Here is a 22785-nt window from a genome sequence, read left to right as displayed (position 1 = left end):
TTGGCGTTTGCGTTGAGCATGAATATGATTTGACCATGTTTATTGCAATACGGTTATTCATTTAAAGTAAGAGAATAATTGTTGTTCTGTTTACATGAATAAAACCTTCAATGGTCATACACCCAATGAAAATAGTTTGTTGGATCTCGGTCGTAATGATACACATATTCATAATATTGATGCCAAATGATGCAAAGTTGATAATGATAGTGCAACTTATTTGTGGCACTGTCGTTTGGGTCATATCGGTGTAAAGCGCATGAAGAAACTCCATGCTGATGGGTTTTTGGAATCACTTGATTATGAATCATTTGATGCTTGCGAACCGTGCCTTTTGGGCAAGATGACTAAAACTCCGTTCTTCGGAACAATGGAACGAGCTACTGATTTGTTGGAAATAATACATACCGATGTATGTAGACCAATGAGTATTAAGGCTCGTGGCGGGTATCGTTATTTTCTGACCTTCACAGATGATTTGAGCAGATATGGGTATATCTACTTGATGAAACATAAGTCTCAAATAGTTGGAAGGTTCAAAGAATTTTAGAGTGAAGTGGAAAATCACCGTAACAAGAAAATAAAGTTTCTGTGGTCTGATCGCAGAGATGAATATTTGAGTTACGAGTTTGGCCTTCAGTTAAAACAATGTGGAATAGTTTCACAGCTCATGCCACATGGAACACCACAACATAATGGTGTGTTCGAATATCGTAACCGCACTTTATTGGATATGGTGCGATCTATGATGTATCTTACCGATTTACCACTATTATTTTGGGGTTATGCATTAGAGACAGCTGCATTCACTTTAAATAGGGCACCATCAAAATCCGTTGAGACGACGCCTTATGAACTGTGGTTTGGCAAGAAACCAAAGGTGTCATTTCTTAAAGTTAGGGGCTGCGATGCTTATGTGAAAAAGTTTCAACCTGATAAGCTCGAACCCAAATCGGAGAAGTGCGTCTTCATAGAATACCCAAAGGAAACTGTTGGGTACACCTTCTATCATAGATCCGAAGGCAAGATATTCGTTGCTAAGACGGATCCTTTCTAGAGAAGGAGTTTCTCTCGAAAGAAGTGAGTGGGAGGAAAGTAGAGCTTGATAAGGTAATTGTACCTTCTCCCAAATTGGAAAATAGTTCATCACTGAAATCAGTTCTAGTGATTCCTACACCAATTAGTGAGGAAGCTAATGATGATGATCATGAAACTTCAGATCAAGTTACTACAGAACCTCGTAGGTCATCCAGAGTACGGTCCGCACCAAAGTGGTACAGTAATCCTGTTCTGAAAGTCATGTTACTAGACCATGATAAACCTATGAACTATGAGGAAGCGATGATGAGCCCAGATTCTGCGAAATGGCTGGAGGCCATGAAATCTGAGATGGGATCCATGTATGAGAACAAAGTGTGGACTTTGATTGACTTGCCCGATGATTGGCAAGCCATAGAAAATAAATGGACCTTCAAGAGGAAGAAGAACGCTGATAGTAGTGTTACTATCTACAAAGCTAGACTTGTCGAAAAAGGTTTTTGACAAAGTTCAAGGTGTTGACTACAATGAGATTTTCTCAACTGTAGCGATTCTTAAGTCTGTCCGAATCATGTTAGCAATTGCCACATTTTATGAAATCTGGCAAATAGATGTCAAAATTGCATTCCTTAATGGTTTTCTTAAAGAAGAGTTGTATATGATGCAACCAGAAGGTTTTTTCAATCCTAAAGATGCTAACAAAATGTGCAAGCTCCAGTGATCCATCTATGGACTGGTGCAAGCATCTCAGTACGCTTTGATAAGTTGATCAAAGCATATAGTTTTATACAGACTTGTAGTGAAGCCTGTATTTACAATAAAGTGAGTGAGAGCACTACAGCCTTTCTGATAAGTATATGTGAGTGACATATTGTTGATCAAAAATGATGTAGAATTTTTTTTGGAAAGCATAAAGAAGTGTTTGAAAGGAGTTCTTTAAAAGAAAGACCTCAGTAAAACTACTTACATATTGAGCATCAAGATCTATTGAGATAGATCAAGACACTTGATAAGATTTTCAATGAGTACATACCTTGACAAGATTTTGAAGTAGTTCAAAATAGAACAGTCAAAGAAAGAGTTCTTGCCTGTGTTGCAAAGGTGTGAAATTGAGTAAGACTCAAATCCCGACCACAGCAAAAAACAGAAAGAGAATGAAAGTCATTCCCTATGCCTCAGTCATAGGTTCTATAAAAGTATGCCATGATATGGACCAAACCTATTGTATACTCTGCGCTGGTTTGGCAAGGGAGTACAATAGTGATCAAGGAGTAGATCACTGGACATTGGTCAAAATTATCCTTAGTAGAATAAGGATATGTTTCTCGATTATGGAGGTGACAAGAGGTTCGTCGTAAAGGGTTATGTCGATGCAAGATTTGACACTGATCCAGATGACTCTAAGTCTCAATCTGGATACATATTGAAAGTGGGAGCAATTAGCTAGAGTAGCTCCGTACAGAGCATTGTAGACATAGAATATTTTTGCAAAATACATACGGCTCTGAATGTGACAGACCCATTGACTAAACTTCTCTCACGAGCAAAGCATGATCACACCTTAGTACTCTTTGGGTGTTAATCACATATCGATGTGAACTAGATTATTGACTCTAGTAAACCCTTTGGCGTTGGTCACATGACGATGTGAACTATAGGTGTTAATCACATGTAGATGTGAATATTAGTGTTAAATCACATGGTGATGTGAACTAGATTATTGACTCTAGTGCAAGTGGGAGACTGAACGAAATATGCCCTAGAGGCAATAATAAAGTTATTATTTATTTCCTTATTTCATGATAAATGTTTATTATTCATGCTAGAATTGTATTAACTGGAAACATAATACATGTGTGAATACATAGACAAACATAGTGTCACTAATATGCCTATACTTGACTAGCTCGTTAATCAAAGATGGTTAAGTTTCCTAACCATAGACATGAGTTGTCATTTGATTAATGGGATCATATCATTAGGAGAATGATGTGATTGACTTGACCCATTCCGTTAGCTTAGCACTTGATCGTTTAGTATGTTGCTATTGCTTTCTTCATGACTTATACATGTTCCTATGACTATGAGATTATGCAACTCTCATTTACCAGAGGAACACTTTGTGTGCTACCAAACGTCACAATGTAACTGGGTGATTATAAAGGTGCTCTACAGGTGTCTCCCAAGGTACTTGTTGGGTTGGCATATTTCGAGATTAGGATTTGTCACTCCGATTGTCGGAGAGGTATCTCTGGGCCCACTCGGTAATGCACATCACTATAAGCCTTGCAAGCATTGTAACTAATGAGTTAGTTGCAGAATGATGTATTATGGAACGAGTAAAGATACTTGCCGGTAACGAGATTGAACTAGGTATTGACATACCGACGATCGAATCTCGGGCAAGTAACATATCGATGACGAAGGGAACAACGTATGTTGTTATGCGGTTTGACCGATAAAGATCTTCATAGAATATGTGGGAGCCAATATGAGCATCCAGGTTCCGCTATTGGTTATTGACCGGAGACGTGTCTCGGTCATGTCTACATAGTTCTCGAACCCGTAGGGTCCGCACGCTTAAAGTTTGATGATGGTTATATTATGAGTTTATGTGTTTTGATGTACCGAAGGTAGTTCAGAGTCCCAGATGAGATCGGGGACATGACGAGGAGTCTCGAAATGGTCGAGATGTAAAAATTGATATATTGGACGACTATATTCGGAGTGATTCGGGTATTTATTGGAGTACCGGAGAGTTACGGGAATTCGTCGGGGAGTATGTGGGCCTTATTGGGCCATACGGGAATAGAAGAGAGAGGCCAAAAGGAAGGAGGCGCACGCCCCCCCTCTGGTCCGAATTGGACAAGGCGTGCATCCCCTTTTTTCCTTTTTCCTCTCCCCCTCTTTCCTTCTCTCCTACTCCAACAAGGGAAGGAGGAGTCCTACTCCCGGTGGGAGTAGGACTTCCCCCTTGGCGCGCCCTCCTCCTAGGCCGGCCGCCTCCCCCCTTGCTCCTTTATATACGGGGGCAGGGGCCACCCCATAGACACAACAATTGATCCCTTGGATCTCTTAGCTGTGTGCGGTGCCCCCCTCCACCATAATCCACCTCGATAATATCGTAGTGGTGCTTAGGTGAAGCCCTGCGTCGGTAGAACATCATCATCGTCACCACACCGTCGTGCTGATGGAACTCTCCCTCAAAGCTCAGCTGGATCGGAGTTCGAGGGACGTCATCGAGTTGAACGTGTGCAGAACTCGGAGGTGCCGTGCGTTCGGTACTTGATCGGTCGGATCGTGAAGACGTACGACTACATCAACCGCGTTTTGCTAACGCTTCCGCTTTCGGTCTACGAGGATACGTGGACACACTCTCCCCTCTCGTTGTTATGCATCACCATGATCTTGCATGTGCGTAGGAATTTTTTTGAAATTACTACGTTCCCCATCAGTGGGTTGCAGCGAGCTGCACATCCTATCGGTGATGTAAAGTCGCTTAATGAATAATGAACATGAAATGGTGTGCACATATAAGCTCTGATGTATTGTTAGTACCGCTCTTATTCCTGTGACTCAACATCTAGGAGTATTAATAGATGAATGGTTATTTGTGACCTTTTGGTACGATGAACTGAACCTTGAATCCTCGATCCTTTTGGTGTATCACATGTTGCATTGCCTATATGGTAAAACACAACTGGTATGTAATAGAATTCGATGCTCCGAACCTTTTCATCTTTGTGAACCATACTGGGCTTGATATGGTTGGGGAAAAATGGGGTTCGATAAGCCACACTCTATCAAATATTACTATCACTGCATTGTATTCCCTCAAAAAAAGTCACTACATTGTAAATATGTTAGTGTGATGCGATCCTGCTTTGCTTTGCTTTTGGTATAATGCCCTGAACCTGTGCACTTCTCCCTTTCATCATGTGAATCTGTCGAGTATGAAGCGCTTCTCCCTTTCATCATCCAAATCTATTGAATATGAGGTGTGCCCAGCAACGGCTCCACCAGCGTCTTCGGCAGCCATTCTTGGAAGTAAAGGTAATTCAACACCTGCTTTCCTCTCTCGTTCACTGTTGACTTTTTCCTCACTTAGTTCTCACACTACAGGCTCAGATCCAAGAGGCATGGACGCCATGGACATCTTAGGCATGGATGCCATGGACATTGGTGTGATTTATGACGAGGGATCTCCAGGTTCAACATCGTCAAGGACAAGAACACCTGAACCCAGAGTAATCTTCCAAACACATGCTCTTACTTTCTATGAACTGGCATATCCGATTCAAACCCTCATCTGACTACCTAGATGTTCTTTTGTGAAACAACTATTTTGACCTCACTATGAACCTACAGGAAGATGACTATGCGATAGTAATCTCCTATTCCCACATATTTGGGCTTATGTTGGAAGCTTTAAAATTGCCCCCTACAATTTACCATCACAAGATACGTCCGGGTGGCAAGGCTCGTGTGATAGTCACTTTCAATTCTTCCTTAGAGCAGCTTGATGGTTTGCTTGTTCCTACCTCAATATCTGGTATGGTTTCACATACCTATGAAGATGCAGAAGACAGTGCCGCTATAGAAGCTATTAGATATATGGAAAACACGTGTGGGAATGAAATTAGATACTACCACTACACCCATGTCATAACGCTTCAAAATCAAGTTAGGCATTTGGTCACGTGGTTGTTGGAAGGAAATGAGACTATCAAGAAACTACGCAAAGGCTGGTACTATGCTGTTAGGTATATGAGCTCATATTCTGACCAGATACAGAACTCAACAACTGCTCGGCACCTAAGAGGGCAAGCTAATACCAAGGGGATTATGAAATCAACGCTGGCAGGCAATTGAAGAACTGACACAGAGGTTACATTATATTGGAGTGAAGTCAGAGGAGCGGCTGATGACTATTAGAGATAGCTTCTGATAACCTTCAAAAAAACATGTCCCAATCAGCAGGCTTGAGTGCTTAGTAGGCAACATGCTTTTGGTTCTTATTAGTCAAGTTTAGTAGTGGAACAATTGTCTTTTGGAGGTCTCCAAGTGCTTTTAGATTTGTACTATGCAAGAATCATGTAGCGATGACGTTCTGCTCCAAAGAATGAACCTACAATGGCAGCTTCCTTTATGTAAGTATTTGTGTAAACAAGTGTGAGGCAAGCAGCTGTCTGTACTCTTATCAGGTGGCTTCTCATCTTCTCCTGTGAAATGTTATGTTTATGTTCGTGTCTTATGAGGTGGATTCTCATCTTCTGCACACAAACGCCCTTTGCTTCTAATTGATCGTTATTGTTCTTTACTTTTTATCATATTTGTTGGTATATAGTGTGGAGGATATACCTTTGCTTGGATATGCATTCCTCTGGGTGTATCACCTTATCTCCTCTACGATGCTTTGTGCTTGAGTACAACCGCGTATAGATTCTCTTTGGAATTTCGTTTCTGTTAAATTGTATGAACTATCCATACGGTTGCCTTGGCCTTTATTAATAGTTTCATTCATGCAACAATCTTCTGGCATGTCTCTTTTTTCAATTTCTTGTATGAATTGGCGCCTATGAAGTAGGCCGCCAAGGCAATTGGATTATGTGATTTGCTCTTCTTTGCTGTGTTCCTGCTCTTACTAACTCCTATCATGTCTTTTGTGGTATTATAAAGCACTGAATTTACTGCTACCTTATCATCTAATGTCGAATTGAACTCCATCATCTTTTGCTTCTATCACGGTTGAATGTTTCTTCTCTGCTTTTTTGATATACTATATAAGCCCGTACGTTAAACCCTAAATTCCTAATGACTTAGTATTACATGCTTCCCCAAAACGTTCGGACCGACACCCTCGCGCCAAGGCGCGCTCCCGATCTAGTAGACTACATACGGAGCAAGATGAGTGAATCTACACATTAAAATATGTCTATATACATCCATATGTAGTTCATATTGAAATATCTAAATAAACTTATATTATTTTTAATGTAAAAAGGCTTATATTTAGAAATGGATGAAGTAATTAGTCTTCTTTTCTCCCTTCATTTGTGGTAGGAGGATACTTATCCGTTATGGTGTCCGTCGCAAATGGGTCACGGCCCCGCAGCCTGGGGAGGTGGGTACAGTATCATCTCGGCCTGCAGATGGCCTGTCGACCGACCCATCCCCGACGCCTATCCTACAAAACCCTAGCCTCTCCCTCCTCTCCGCCTCCTAAAACCGCCTCCTCTCATCTCACGGAAACAAACAGGGGAAAACCATCCAGAGAGCTTCACCCAGCGCGCGATGGGGAAGAAGGAGCGGTCAGTGAATGTGTCGGGCAAGCCCCGTCACTCTCTCGACGTCAACCGCCCCAATGACAAGAAGGGTGCTGGCGGTGGCTCAAGATGTACAAACTAAGGCCCATGAGGGACCGCGGTGGGAAGATTGTCAAGCACGACCTCCAGTCCAAGGAGCTCCCCAACACCCGCATTGAGCCTGACCGCCGGTGGTTCCGTGAGCAAATCCCCCTACCTCTCTGTTTGTTTTTCTAGTTGCGCACTTGATCGATGCCCTTAAGATACGAGGGCAGGCAATTACGTTGCTGTTGATTTGGATCAAGTAGGGATATGTACACTTTTAGGAGCAGTCGGGAGCTTGATAGATGTACGAGGAGAGCAGAGAAGATGTTATGCTTTCATTTTTGCATCCAGTTAGTAGTGTAGCAATTACCATGCCTAAAGCTCTTTTGCTGATTAGAGTCTGTCTGAGTACTGATTGGCTCAAGCAATTGCTAAGACACAGTACATATAGTGAACTTGGTGGGTGATACATCCGATTTTTACCCCCTATTTTTACATTTTTGACAATAATTACCCCGTTTAGCGAGATTTCATCCGTTTTACCCAATTTAGCAAAAGTGTTGCCACAGTTTACCCAGTTTAATATTTTATAAGCATTCTGACACGCTGGTCCAATTGTGTTACCATGTTTGATATTTTTGGAGTTGATGGTATTCTCCTATTATTTATAAATCAGATCATTCTCCTATTATTTGCAACAGATCATGGAAATACACTACTATCAAAATTTATTAATATAGACTACAGATTGCTCCGGGTTCACATGTTGAAAACAGGTTGAATGATGCTTCCCATTTATAGATAGCACCAGGACCTTATAATACAGCTGAATAACATCACATGTATAGATAGCTTCACTAGTTCACAACTGCAGAAGCTTCAGAATACACCAAACAGTAGCAGTGGCACATACACCTTGTCAGTCTTCACCTTTCTTAGCTCCTACACCTTGCAAAGCTCTCCATCTAGGATGCTAACATCATCTTGTCCTCCATCACTTCCACGAGCTGTCACAAACCACAAAAATCATCCTCCATCTATGCGCCTTACAACCACTGAAGGAGATCTAGGTTACTCTAAAATATATTCTGATAAAGGTTTATCAAACTGAAGAAGTAAAAGAATTCCAATATTCAAAATGTTGAAAAACACTTTAAATCAATGTACCTCAATTACAGAAGGGTGATATATATATAGACATGATCTTCTAATAAGCATCTTAATTTTGTCCGAATTAAACGCCTAACCAGCAAATGCATGAGTCAGGAAAATTTTAGAATACACAAATTGCTGTAATAGAGATGGTCAAAATCATGTGGAATGGGGTATGACTGAGAGGGCTTGTTTGTTCACCAACCTCGCTGATTTGTTGGACCAGACGTCGCCATAGAACCGCCATCAACTGAGCACAGACTAATAGGGTCCCTGCTATGTCGCCAAAGTAGGAAGAAGAACTAAGCACAACCTGATGCGGTCACATACATGATTAGTTTTTAAGTATATCAAATTCAGAGGACTACGCCGACGTCAGCGAACTTGACGGGACCATCGGATTCCACGAGGTCATTTCTTGCCATGATGTTGTGGCCATACAGCCCGGCCCGAGGAGGTATGAAAGCGCATGGCCAGGACCTCAGCACCCGCCACCGTCGCCGTCATCGTCGCCACTGCTTGACAATCCTGAGCAACGATTGGGGGCGAGCAACGCAAGCGAGAACCGAGTAGAGGCGAGCATGGCGCTCGCCGCTCGGCCGACTCGCACGTTGTGCGTTGGACGCGATGCGAGTGATCACCATCAGGCTGTCCTGGTCGGTAGAAGCTACGAGGACTGGTTCGGCAGGGAGAAAAATAGGCAATAAAAAACCATTGATGTGGCATGCCAGCTGGACCAGACAATTGAAACTTGTCGGTCAGAACACAAAATCTCGCTAAACAGGGTAAATTCTGGCAGAACTTTTGCTAAATGGGGTAAAACGGACAAAATCTCGCTAAATAGGGTAATTAGTGTCAAAAATGTCAGAATAGAGGGTAAAAACCAGAATTTACTCTTAAATTAAACTTTGTTATGATGTATGCTGGATTGAATTTGTTATACTGTCACAGGATGTGCAGTGCAGATGATTGACGATTAAATTATTATACGAATTTATTCCATTATAAGCCTGGTGGTGTAACAGTGAATGTTGATTGTATTATTCTTCCTCTTGGTTATCACAGGAAATACAGAGTTATCAATCAGGTAGAACTTGAATATTTTAGGCAAGAACTCCAGGCACGGCTTACAAATAACTACAGTGTGTTACTGAAATCTAAACATCTGCCACTATCACTTCTGCAGGATCATCAGAAGGTAAACACTTATGTATACTTCTATCATCCTGATCATTGATTTTGCACGTGCAGCTCATGGAGTATTAGTGTATGTGACTGACACTATTTTGCTGAAACTAGTGTTTAACTTAATTACTTATACTCCTGGGTTCAATTTTATTTTTGGTTAAATAGCTTGGAACCTTCCACATTATTGTGAAGTATCCTATTGTAATATGATTTTTCTACTCACATATGTTTGCTCGTGTTGATTTCACAGCAAGCTCGTGCACATATTCTTGACATTGAGCCTTTTGAGCATGCCTTTGGACCAAAGGGCAACCGTAAACGACCAAAACTATCCAGTCTTGATTATGAATCTCTAATAAAGAAATCTGATGATTCTCAAGGTACGAGTCAGAGCAATTAGCTTTAAGATTGGTCTCCAGTTCTGGAGCTAGAGCCGAATATGTCATTCATCTTTGCATGCATATTACAAAGAAATCTGGCCTACTGGTTGTTCATCTGCTACTGTATGTGACAAGTAATAAGTGTGTTAGTCTTAAGAATTTCCATAATTTTCTAAAGTAATATTTAATTGCATGATGTTGCATGTATTATTTGTCAAGGATAGCTGTGTATCTTGGTAAACTTTTATTTTGTGCTTTTTAGATGCGTTTGAGGAAAAACATGCTTCATCAAAGTTGCCAAAGGATGAAGAGGAAGATGGCTTAAGGGATCTAGTCAGGCATAATATGTTTGAGACAGGACAAAGCAAAAGAAATTGGGGTGAAATTTATAAAGTTCTTGACTCTTCAGATTTTGTTGTGCAAGTGAGTGTTACACAATGTGGTGACCCCATCAGAGTTACTCTGTACTATGTAATCGATAGAATTTCTATGCATGTAGATATTGTTTTAAATTAGTATTTTATATATTGATTGCTTAAATTGTTATTTCTTCCACTGGTGTTGAATGCCAGGGATCCAATGGGCACGAGACGCTACCTTCTGGAGAAATATCTGAAGGAGAATGCCAAGCACAAACACCTGTTATTCTTACTAAATAAGGTATCATTTTAAGTTGTGCTCTTAGTGCAAATGTTGATTGTTTATATGTTGCAATGCATTACAACACAATGATGATTAGGCACATTTCATTTGTTGTTCAGTGTGATCTAATACCTGATTGGGCAACAAAAGGGTGGTTGCGTACTCTATCGAGGGATTATCCCACCCTAGCATTCCATGCAAGCATCAACAAGTCATTTGGAAAAATAAATGAAAAAAGCTGGACGTTTTGGCGTTGGGTTCATTGACCCAAATACCATTAATGAAAAAATATGGGAACGTCATGGAAAAGAAATAGAGGAAAACTTGCTAAAGTTTTTGGTGGATCAAAATACCGAACCGGAAATACTATTTCCTCACATCTACGGGTGAGTGGTAATATATAGCTTGTAATACAAATTCTATTTATGCTCACTAGATGTTAGTAAGTGTAGTTGATGAGTTATATATGTACATGCCCGCTTAATTATACAAACGTGTGCGCATGCATGCAGTTGTCACTGGATCTTGCTAGTCATTGAACTTGACGAGGGAAAAGTTACATTGCTGGACACAATAAAGGAAACAAAAGAAATATACTACTTGAACGTTATTGGGATGCTCGACACGTAATTTCAATCAATATCGCACTATATGCTGGCCTCGATCTTTAGTTCATTTCCTTATATCAGCTAATTTATCACTTCTTCATTCATTTTCTTTGCCGGCGGGCAGGGCTTATGCAAAATTCAAGGAAAAGGTGAAAGGCCCTTGGAAAGAAAAGCTGTCATTTGTGAAACTCGGGGTAATAATTAATTAAGCACTACTACTAGCTAGCTACATCTGCGCATCTCTCTTGAATTCTACTTTGATCACAATACCATTATGATGCTTGATTAATTATTATCTGATTAATTCTATTCTCGTAAAGTGCATGAGGCAAGCGCAGGGGACTAATTTATGTGGCTACGTAGTTTGCGAGAACATTCGCATGAAGACGTCCGAAAGGAAGCTAATGGACAAAAACTTTCAGGTACGTTTGCCAGAACACAATTCACAAATATTTTTTTTCACGATCTAATATATATACACACAACTAATATATCCATATTCATCTCCTTTTTTTAATAAAGTTGCTCCAGATGCGGGATCAGCTCCTAGAAGATGACTGCATGAAAGCACTTCAAGCGGAAATAGCAGAATTTTTCCTCGAGCAGGTCATAGATCCCAATGGAGAATACTATTACCCGCTGTAATGCCTGCATTGTAATGGTCTGCAAATTGTAGGAGAAATTTTATGTACCAAGTTGCATGTGAATGCATGCATGGTCGAATTCGATGATGTGATATATATATATATTATGCATAACGTGTACAATACGTAGTACCGTCAAATATGTTTGGAATGAAAAATAATTAAACCATAATTCATAAACAAAAAATTAAATGGGAAACTAATAACCTTTTAATCCCAGTTGGTGTTACCACACTAACTGGGACTAAAGTTCCCCTAGCCCACGGCGCGGCCTCGTGCCTCGTAGTTGGCCTTTAGTGCCGGTTTGTGCTGAACCGGGACTAAATGGGGGCCTTTAGTCGTGACACTTTAGTGCCGGTTCTGGAACCGGCACTAAAGGCCCTTACGAACCGAGATTATAGCCCAATTCTGCATTAGTGTCTCTTTATGCGGACGATGCGGCTGTGTTCATGGCTCCGATCTAGAAAAAGATGTTGATAATCTTGCGAGTATTTTGCGACGCTATGGGGAGGTCACGGACCTTTGCACCAACTTTTTTTTGATAGAAAAACTGTAAGGGAACCCCCTACAGTATAATTGGTGCAACAAACCCAAATTGCAAGTACTATGCCTAGAACCTGGCCGGGTGGGTGGGAAGGCATCAGCCCCTTCCCACCACTAGGCTACGCCTTAGTGTGCCCTTTTACACCAACTTCCACAAGATTTCAATGGTTCCCACTCATTGCAATCATCTTGACTTTGATCATATAACCCAAAGTTTCCCAACAACTACGACTTCCTTCCCTTTGCAGTACTTGGGACTTCATCTCTTAGTTTGGCAACTGAAGTTGTTGGATCTACATTTTTTTATGGACAAGGTTGCAAGCAAGTTGACAACTTATGAGGGCCAAACATCAACACCATTCGACACATGGCTCTTATCAAGTTTGTGATCACTTCCCAAGTGGTCTATTTCATCACATCGTTGGTCATCCCGCCAAGCACCCTTCTTAATGTAAACAAACTCAAGAGAGCTTTCCTATGGTCCGGCTCGGACAAGATGACAGAAAAAAATGCAAGGTGAATTGAGAGATTGTTTGCCGACCACTTGACTATGGGGGCTTGGGGTTCTCAACACTAACAAGTTTGCGCATGATCTTTGTTTGCGGTGGCCTTGGTATGAATGGAAGGAGCCTACATAGATGTGGGTGGGGGATAGGAAACCCGTGCGATGAGGAGGACCTCAATTTTGTCTATGCATCCACACCATCTATGGTGGTAATGGCGCAGAGACCCCTTTTGGGGATTCACCTTGGCTCCTTTGGTGCAAGCCTACAGACATTGCCATGATCATCCACAAAGCTTCCCCACGAAAAGAATTGGAAGTGCGGGAGGCCTCAAGCACAATGTGTGGATTCTCAAGATGAAACCCTCCACCACCGTTTCCATTGAGCATATCACACAAATTTTCACCCTTTGGATGCTCTTGCATGAGGTGCATCTAGACAAGCTCTCTAAGGATGACATTGTGTGGAAACATACGATTAGTGGGCACTATGCGGTGGCCTCCCCCTATGAGGCGCAATTCCTAGGGATGGTGCACTCACCCATGGACCAAATGGTTTGGAAGGCTTGGGCTCCCTCCAAAAGTCAAGTTCTTTGTTTGGTTGGTACTTCAAGATAAAATTTGACCGCCCATAGATTAGCCAAGTGTGGGTGTGCAAATTGCGTTATTTACCTACTTTGCATGTCGCTACACTCTAAGGCCTTGGTTCTTGGTCCTCAAAAAAATTCACATCTTTGGGCTGGTCACTTCCACTTGGCCCTTCATGGACAGGTCGAGGCTTGGTGGGCAAGTACCTGCGCCGACGGCATGCCAAATCGACAAGCAAGGTGTTTCCAAACTGCTGTCTCAAATCAGGTGTGAAGTGTCATTTTAGGTTTTGGCTGGTAGACTAGAGGAATGAAAATACTCTTTCATTTCATGCATGACACTCTAAGTCCCAACTGCGCTAGCTTAGTGGTTTGATTCAACAATAGAACGAACAATCCTCCCTCACCATGCTTATCTTGTGGACAATTTGAATGAACGAAACACAAGGGTTTTTAGGCTTAAAAGCGCTCCACCAACAATCTTGCTTACCATTATCTTGACCGAACCCAACCTTTGGGTCATCGTCGGAGTAAAAAATTGGGGTGAATAATTTTGCGAGAGTAATAATGTGTTCTTTGTACTTGTAACAAACCCAATTATCTATTATTTACCTCAATTAAAAATCAGTTTTTTAGATACAGAAAAAAATCAGCTGCTCCCCCGTTCTTAAATATAAGCCCATTTTTAAGATTTCAACATCTAGGAACAAGAAACCAAGGGGAAACCGAGCGTTCTCAGAGCTCAGTGTCTGCTGGTCGTCGGATCGTTTCTCTGATGCGATCTGGGCCATCCGATCTCGCGCCCGGATGACCTCGGCCGTTGGATATTTACCTGATTGACGTGAGCCATTCGATATTTCTTGCTATGAGCAGTGCCACTCTCGCCCATGCCACCGCCTGTAGTTCCCGTGCCCCGCCAAGGGCATTTTCGTCATTTCGCACACAGTTATATAAAATAGGAGCACACCCGTGGAGAGAACCCTAGACCCGCGCCCGCACTCGCTCCTCCTCCACCCCTCCCGTGACCACACACCGCCGCCATCTCCTTCATCCATCGGCCAACGCCTTCGCCTACTCCTCCTCCACTCCCACTCCCGACAACGCGCAATACCCCGAGGACCTCCCCTTGACCTGCCTCTTCCTCCCATCCAGCCAGATTCACGGAACAAGGCCTCTTTTGCTTGCTCGCGACCCTCAGCTGTGGCTAGGGGTTTGGGTTGGGCATCGCCTTCGTCGCCGGTGGACTCCGGCGGCTCCTCTCCATCTCCTCCCTCGCCCCCATGTGCGGTTCCGCTTCCCGCTGGCCATGGCGCGTGCTTGGCCTCCCAGCACCATGAACTGTCCCAGGCCTCGCCGCATCTCTGGCTCTAGCGAGGCGTTCCTGGGCGACCAGGCACACTTCTCTCTCCCTCCCATCCCTCTCCCAATTCTAGCTACCACACGAGCTCACCTTAGCTTCCTCTTCATCCACTCCTCCATGATGCTCGATAGAGGGAGCACGGGTGGCTTCAATGGGAGGAGCACCAGGCCAACCCCTAGAGGTTGGCGCCACCAGATGGCGGCGGCCACTTTCTTCTCCAGGCCGCACCACGCCACAGGTGGAGGCATTCCTCTTGCTCTTCCTCGTGGTGGCATGGCAGCACCGCCGTCAATGTCGAGCATGGGTAGGAGAACGATGCAACCGTCCACAGGTTGGTCTCTCTTTGTAGCTATAGATTTGCTATTCGCTGGTCAACCTCGCTGGTAGTGCTACACGAGTGCTATAAACGTTCAGTAGTATGTGTATTAGCAGATTTGCTATTGGCTTGATCGAACTTTGGTTGTATAATAAGCCTCGTGTTAATGTGTACAAGTGTTAGCCAATGTTGTTTCTTTTCCTTTAGAATGAAAACATACTAAAGAATCCAGTTTATTCCTACCGAATTACTTTTGACCTATGATAGAAAAACATGTGTGTTATTGACCTTTCAGATATTACACTGAAAGTGGCTTCCCATGCCCACACCTGAGGAACCCATCTGACAACTTCCTGAGGACAATCAACAAAGATATTGACGAGGTAGTACCTGTTTTTCCTTGTCATTTTGTTGTATGATACTCTGAACAAGAAGTGCATCATCTTTACTTTGGCTATGTGATCCCATATGCATGCATGAAACTGTAGAAAGTTCCAAAGCTATGAGAAAAACGGCAGCTGAAGCAATAGAGATTCTGACATATGCTTACCAGTCCCCCGCTTATTCAGAGAAAGCAATGGACCAGATAGCTGAGATGAAAGGGATAGTAAGTTGCTTACAAGCCCCATTTTTTTCTTGAGAGTAAAGATTGTATTGTTTTGGCTGTACCAAAATGTTTATTTACAAAGAAGGTGAAGGAAATATGCCCTAGAGGCAATAATAAAGTTATTAATTATTTCCTTATTTCATGATAAATGATTATTATTCATGCTAGAATTGTATTAACCGAAATCTTAGTACATGTGTGAATACATAGACAAAACATATTGTGCCTAGTATGCCTCTAGTAGACTAGCTCGTTAATCAAAGATGGTTATGTTTCCTAACAATAGACATTTGTTGTCATTTGATGAACGGGATCACATCATTATGAGAATGATGTGATGGACATGACCGATCTGTTAGCTTAGCATTATGATCATTACAGTTTCATTGCTGCTGCTCTCTTCGTGACTTATACATGTTCCTCAGATTATGAGATTATGCAACTCGCGAATACCGGAGGACCACTTTGTGTGCTACCAAACGTCTCAACGTAATTGGGTGATTATAAAGGTGCTCTACAGGTGTCTCCGAAGGTGTTTGTTGGGTTGGCATAGATCGAGATTAAGATTTGTCACTCCGTGTTTCGGAGAGGTATCTCTGGGCCCTCTCGGTAATACTCATCACTATATGCCTTGCAAGCATTGTAACTAATGAGTTAGTTACAGTATGAAGTATTACAAAATGAGTAAAGAGACTTGCCGGTGACGAGATTGAACTAGGTATGATGATACTAACATACCGATGACAAAGGGAACACCGTATGTTGTTATGCGGTTTGACCGATAAAGATCTTCGTAGAATATGTAGGAACCAATATGAGCATCCAGGTTTCGCTCTTGGTTATCGACCGGAGATGTGTCTCGGTCATGTCTACATAGTTCTCGAACCTGTAGGGTCCGCACACTTAACGTTCGATGACAATTGGTATTATGAGTTTATGTGATTTGATGTACCGAAGGTTGTTCAGAGTCCCGGATGAGATCATGAACATGACGAGGAGTCTCAAAATGGTTGAGACATAAAGATTAATATATTGGACCATGTTATTCAGACACCGGAAGTGTTTTGGATAGTTTCGGATAAAACCGGAGTGCCGGAGGGTTACTGGAACCCCCCGAGAAGTAATGGGCCTTAGTGGGCCTTTAGGGGAGAGAGAGGGCTGCACCAGGAGGTGGCGCCCACCCTCCCAAGGGGAGTCCGAATAGGACAAGGGGAGGGGGGCGCATCCCCTCTTTCCCTCTCCCTCTCCCTCTCCTTCCTTCTCCTCCTAGTTGGACTAGGAAAGGGGGAACCTACTCCTACTAGGAGTAGGATCCCCCCACTTGGGCGCGCCCCTTGTGGCTGGCCGGCACCCTCCTCTCCTCCTTTATATACGGGGGAGGGGGGCACCCCAAAGGCACACAAGTTGATCTTTAGTCATGTGAGGTGCCCCCCTCCACAGTTTTCCACCTCGGTCATATCATCGTAGTGCTTAGGCGAAGCCCTGCGCCGGGAACTTCATCATCACCATCACACCATCATGCTGATAGAACTCTCCCTTGGCCTTAGCTGGATCTAGAGTTCGAGGGACGTCACCGAGATGAACGTGTATAGATCACAGGGGTGCCGTGCATTCCGTACTTGATTGGTTGGATCGCGAAGACGTTCGACTACATCAACTGCGTTACTTAACGCTTCCGCTTTAGGTCTACAAGGATACATGGACACACTCTCCCCTCTTGTTGCTATGCATCAACTAGATAGATCTTGCGTGTCAGCATCCTGGACTTGGGGGTATCCGGTCCTGCCTGCCTGCGGCCCACCACGTGGCTTCATCGATGGCCTGGTACGACCCAGCCTCAACACCAACACAGCAAGACCCTCACGAGGCAGACAACACCAAGACCCCCGAAGGAAGAGGCCTCCTCAGGAGGGCTCCTGAGGGGCGGAGAGTTCTATGCAGTTATCTCATGAGGCTCAGCTAACGTGAGCCATGACAACCAAGGCCAGGGGGGCGCAGAGCGCAGGTTTCCTCTTTGGTGCAAGGGAGGCAAGCCACAGGCTCGGAGTCTCGAGGAATCATCCAAAGGTTTCCATTCTGGTGCAACAAGACCAAGACCGCCAGGATGGCAGGACGGAGGTCATTAACGAGCCCACCGCAGCGTCATGACCAGAGGCTTTTCGCACGCGAAGACTACTTTTGTCAGGATAAACTGTACTGCTTGTCCCCTTTCAAATCCCGCCGTTGTGGAATCCCTTCCCGGTCATATTTGGGAATAGGACCAAGGCCACTATATATAGGACTTAGCCACCACCATAGAGAGGGACCGAACCCAGAACAAGTAGAGCACCACACTAGCTCAAGAACACCTCACCTCCTGAGGCTTGTCCATCCTTTGTACTAGTTCATCCATAGCCCGTCGAGGCAATCCACCACACCACACTGGATTAGGGTATTACACCACAATGGTGGCCCGAACCAGTATAAATCTCTCTGTCTTTGTGTCTTTGTGAGCTCGACGCGCTAGGCTAGGGAGGATCGCGAGTAGGCAGGTTGAGCAGGTTGAGATCTCCGCACGCACCCCAGAGTTCGAACCTCTCAAGGGTTGCTGGATCCCTAAATTCGACATTTGGCGCGCCAGGTAGGGGTGCGTCGGATTCTCTCTCCCATCATTTGATCCACCTTCGCTCCGACACCTCCATGGCAGACGCATGCAGGGCTCGCGCCGAGCGTTGGGTTGCGGTCGCCGCCCGTGTCGCTCAAACGGCTCCGGCGGGTGACGGCTGTGCCCGTCGTGCTCCTTCTCCGGTGGCCAACGCCATCACGGGCCCTGCCGGCCACGAGCAGCAAGCTTCATCGCTGCACCCGTCGGTGTGCCGTGACGGCTGCACCGCTACTCCGCCACTGACCCTAGCAGCTTCATCCTCCCACGCGCGCCGCGGCCAGGTGGACGCACATGCCGCTCTGCTCACGGCACGGGAGCTTCCTCGCTGCCGTCCGATGGGTGATCTCTACAAGGAGTGGCTCGAGCGGATCGCCGAGCTCATCAGCGTCGCGCACGGGAGACCCCGCCGAGTTCCTATAGCTCTACGAGCTGAGCATCGAGGCGGCCAACGGTGATGAGAAGATCATGGAAAACTGGTTCTCGATGGCCCTCAAGGATGGCGCGTGTTCTTGGCTCCTGAACCTGACCGAGGGGTCGGTTTCTTCCTGGTAGGAGATGCGCAGTCGCTTCATTGCCAACTTCCAGGGCACCCGCGACCGTCCGCCGTCCGTGGGCGACCTGTGCCGCGTCAAACAGCAACCTGGAGAGACCCTGCATAAGTATATCCAGGGCTTCAACAATGTCCGCCTCAAGATTCCCAAGGTGTCTGATGAGGCCATCATCTCCGCGTTCACCGATGGCGTCCATGATGTCAAGATGAAGGAGGAGCTCGCCATCCACGAGGACCTCTGCACCGCTCTAGAGATGTTCAACATGGCGAACAAGTGTGCGAGGTCTGAGGAGGGACGCCTCTCCCTCCTCGAGCTCCCTGATGCTGACCCAGAAGACAAGAAGACCAAGGCCAAGGATACAAAGCGCAAGGGGCCAGCAGTGCTGGCGGTAGATCCAGAGACCAAGCGCGGCTGCGACCACCCTGAGTCATCCAAGGGCAAGCGGCCATTCTGCGCAACATCTACAGCCACAACACCAGCGACTGCCAGGAGCTTAGGGCTCTCCGCGACGGGCGCCTCGGTTGAAGCCCCGAGTGCAATGATCAGGGCTACGATCACGGAGGTGGCCGAGGCGGACGTTGCTGGGATGGACGCGACCACCATCAGGAGTGGCGCGACCAGCCTCGTGAGGACCGCTGGCAGGACCAGCCTCGTGAGGGCAACTGGAGGGAGTAGCCTCGTGAGGACCGCCCTCGGGGCAACACAGCTTTGCCTCCTCTGCCTCCACCGCTAAGAAGGAACGAAGATCACCACCATGATGAGGGGGCTAGGGGCTTCCAGGAGCCTCGGGCCATTGCCTGCATCTTGGGCGGCTCGCAGGCCCCGGCTTCCCACTGTGTCTTCAAGAAGTTTGCACGCGAGGTGAATGCAGCGCTCCCCAAGCTTGAAGCAACTCGCCCTCTCAAGTGGTCAAAGTGCGCCATCACCTTCGACTCCTCAGACCGGCTCAAGTGCGCGACCACCATTGGCGCGCCCCATGCTTTGCTCCCCCGTTATCAGCAACATGACCGTCACCAAGACCCTCATCGATGGCGGAGCAGGGCTCAATGTTCTCTTCATTCGGACGTTTGACAGACTCCAGGTGCCATACTACCAGCTGCACCCCACCAAGACATTCTCAGGAGTGACCGACGGATCAACACACCCGATCGGGCAAGTCCGCCTCCCTGTCACCTTCGGCGAGCGCAACAACTACCGCACTGAGCTCATCGATTTCGACGTCGCCGACATTCGTCTTCCCTACAACGCCATCCTAGGGTACCCAACACTGGCCAAGTTCATGGCGGCCACACACCAAGGCTACAACGTCCTCAAGATGCCAGGAAGCGGCGGCATCATCATGGTCACCTGCCAAGAGAAGGATGCAGTGTGCTTCCTCAAGCGCGCTTTCCAGGCTGCAGCAGTTGAGAACCCAGAAGACGGAGACGGTGCCCTCCCTCCTGAGGTCACCCCCAAGACGAAGAAGCTGCAGCTAGGCCAGGGGTCTCATGAGGGAGCATCACTCGAGGATGCGGCGCTGAGTCTCGCGTCTCCGGACACTGCGCCTTCACCCATCGCATAGGGAGGCGCGCTCGGTGCTCCTCTCAGGCTGGGCTCGGGGGATTTCCTTTAGAGGGCCTCAGATCTAGCTGATGTCGCGAGAATGGCGCTCGGGCACCATGTGGAGGCGCTCTTCAGAGCACACTTCCCAGGAGAAGGCAACAGGCGTGAGGCACCAGGCGTTCAGGAGTTCATTAGCGAGGCAATCGAGGACATTTAGGAAGGAAGGGTTCTGCAAGGCGTTCGTTGCCTGCCACATGGCGCAGCTCACTTCCCCGGTGAGGGTAAGCAGTTCCTCGTCTGCATCGACATCCCCGGGATCAAAAGGGCCGCGTCTCGGCAGCTCATGTGGCCGTCTCGTGTCGGCCGATGCGAGGGTCTGCCTCACAACTATGTCCGCATGCCTTTCGGCCTGGCGGGCGCGGCTGAGGCGTTCCAGCGCTGCATGAGGGACGCTCGGACGGCCTGCAAAGCCAGGCACCAGGTGCTCCTCGCGGAGATGGAGGAGCACCTTCAGGAGCCTTCCGGTCCCTCTGAGCCTCCCGAGGCTCGGCACCGGAGCAGCTCACGAGGAATGGCTTCTGCGGCGCGTGTTTTTTGGCTACTTCAACAACTCTTCAGCAACGGTACCAGGTGACATCTCCCTAGTTCGTTCAGTTTGGAGGCGCCCCGTGGGCTGCGCTATCCCCAGGCCGTGTGGATCCGTCCCTATGGCGTGTATCGTTTTGCATTCACCAGGAATATCTAATTGTTTCTGTGAATTTGTCTATGGCTGTCACCTCGTGACCACCACCTCACGACCCTCATGCATTCTGGCTAATGCCATTCCCACATCACTGCACGACACACACATCGGCACGACGCTTGTGCTCGGGTCCGTCCCTGCAACGCCGATAAACCCGAGGATCAAGCTCTGGTTCGCGGCCCGCCTCACGTACACCACCTCGCAGGGTCCTCGGTGCCTCCGTCTCACGCCCCTGGGGCTCTCGGCCTCCTTTGTCATCTAACCTGCATGTTCACCCAGCTATGGGCCAAAGGTCGGCCCGGACAACCACCGTCTGGCCTCACGAGTCGCTTGCACGTTAAAGGGGGGCCTCCTGAGCATCGCGTCTCGGGAGCTCCTACTGGCTCTCCAGCCCTCACCCCCTGGCCTTGACCACGGCATCGCGACCTGGCATACCAGCGGCGGCTGAGGATGCTCGAGGGCCGGGTCCCAAGGACATAGAGCACTTTGGCAAGCGAGGCAGGAGGGTGGCCAAGACAGGCTGCGCCTGATGGTACCACAGGTGCGACAGCAAGCATCACCTCCTCGATGGACTCAGACAGCAAAAAAGATAAGTCTCAGCTCGCTACGGCACCATTTTTGCTCCACACGCCTCGCCCCGCAGTTCCACTTGGGAGGTTCAACTCCCCTTTTCAATTTTCTATACAGCTGCTTGCACTCCAAAGGGGACCTCGTGAGCATCGCGTCTCATGAGCTCTTACTGGACTTTGGGCCGCTCACCTCCTAGCCTTGACCACGACATCACGACTTGGCATAGTAGCGACGGCTGAAGCCTGCCTGGGGACTGGGTCCTGCCGACGTAGAGCACCACACTGTCTAGAGAAAAGAAAAGGGAGGAACCTAGCCGAACTGGAATACGCGCATCCATCGCAAGATCAAAAGAAGCAACATTGATATTAAATACATTCCGATCCTTACAAGCCCCATGGGGGCTGATCTTCATTCCATGCAGGGAGGCAACTACTAGGTCCTACGACGTCATCGACGGTGCCGGGCGGCAGCGGCAGCAGCACTCTGGCCTCGACGGGAGCTCGGCGGCACGTAGCTGTCGTCGCTCGACTCTAGAGAATCACTGGGCTCAGGAGAGTCATCGGATTCCCAGGAGTCATCGCTGCTGCTGGACGAAGCGCTGAAGGGGGCAGCGGCATATCCAGCACCCATTACGGCGTCCCTCGAGCTATCTCCTCCGGGGTAGCACTCCAGCCACTCACCCCGCTCGTTGAAGACCTTGAAGAACAGGGTGGACACACTGTCATACTCGAAGTGGATCGCCAGGGCTCCCTCCGCGCGGCAAGCCCGGGTGATCTCGTCCCATCCTTGCATCATGAAGACGTCTCCAGGTGGCACCAC

The 22785-nt window shown here is 46.6% G+C and overlaps 1 protein-coding gene across 5 annotated transcripts; it reads left to right on the top strand.

Annotated features, from left to right (window-relative positions):
* The first annotated feature begins 7220 nt into the window (after positions 1 to 7220).
* LOC123115793 (uncharacterized) lies at positions 7221 to 12102 on the top strand. 5 transcript variants are annotated; one of them, XR_006456742.1, is made up of 10 exons: positions 7221 to 7542; positions 9606 to 9738; positions 9979 to 10108; positions 10371 to 10531; positions 10681 to 10768; positions 10870 to 11136; positions 11263 to 11376; positions 11483 to 11552; positions 11679 to 11780; positions 11881 to 12102. XR_006456742.1 is itself a non-coding variant. In XM_044536884.1 (4 exons), the coding sequence occupies exons 1-4, from the start codon at positions 11366 to 11368 to the stop codon at positions 12001 to 12003; spliced, it is 306 nt and encodes a 101-aa protein (XP_044392819.1). In that variant the 5' UTR covers positions 11149 to 11365; the 3' UTR covers positions 12004 to 12102. The 5 variants fall into 5 exon arrangements, 1 of the variants encoding a protein (XP_044392819.1); XR_006456741.1 differs by lacking the exon at positions 11263 to 11376; XR_006456738.1 differs by having other exon boundaries at positions 11263 to 11552.
* Positions 12103 to 22785: the final 10683 nt, after the last annotated feature.

The sequence above is a fragment of the Triticum aestivum genome, chromosome 5B, assembly GCF_018294505.1.
Source record: "Triticum aestivum cultivar Chinese Spring chromosome 5B, IWGSC CS RefSeq v2.1, whole genome shotgun sequence".
NCBI classification, from domain to species: Eukaryota; Viridiplantae; Streptophyta; class Magnoliopsida; order Poales; family Poaceae; genus Triticum; species Triticum aestivum.
This window is presented reverse-complemented; position numbering and strand designations above follow the sequence as displayed.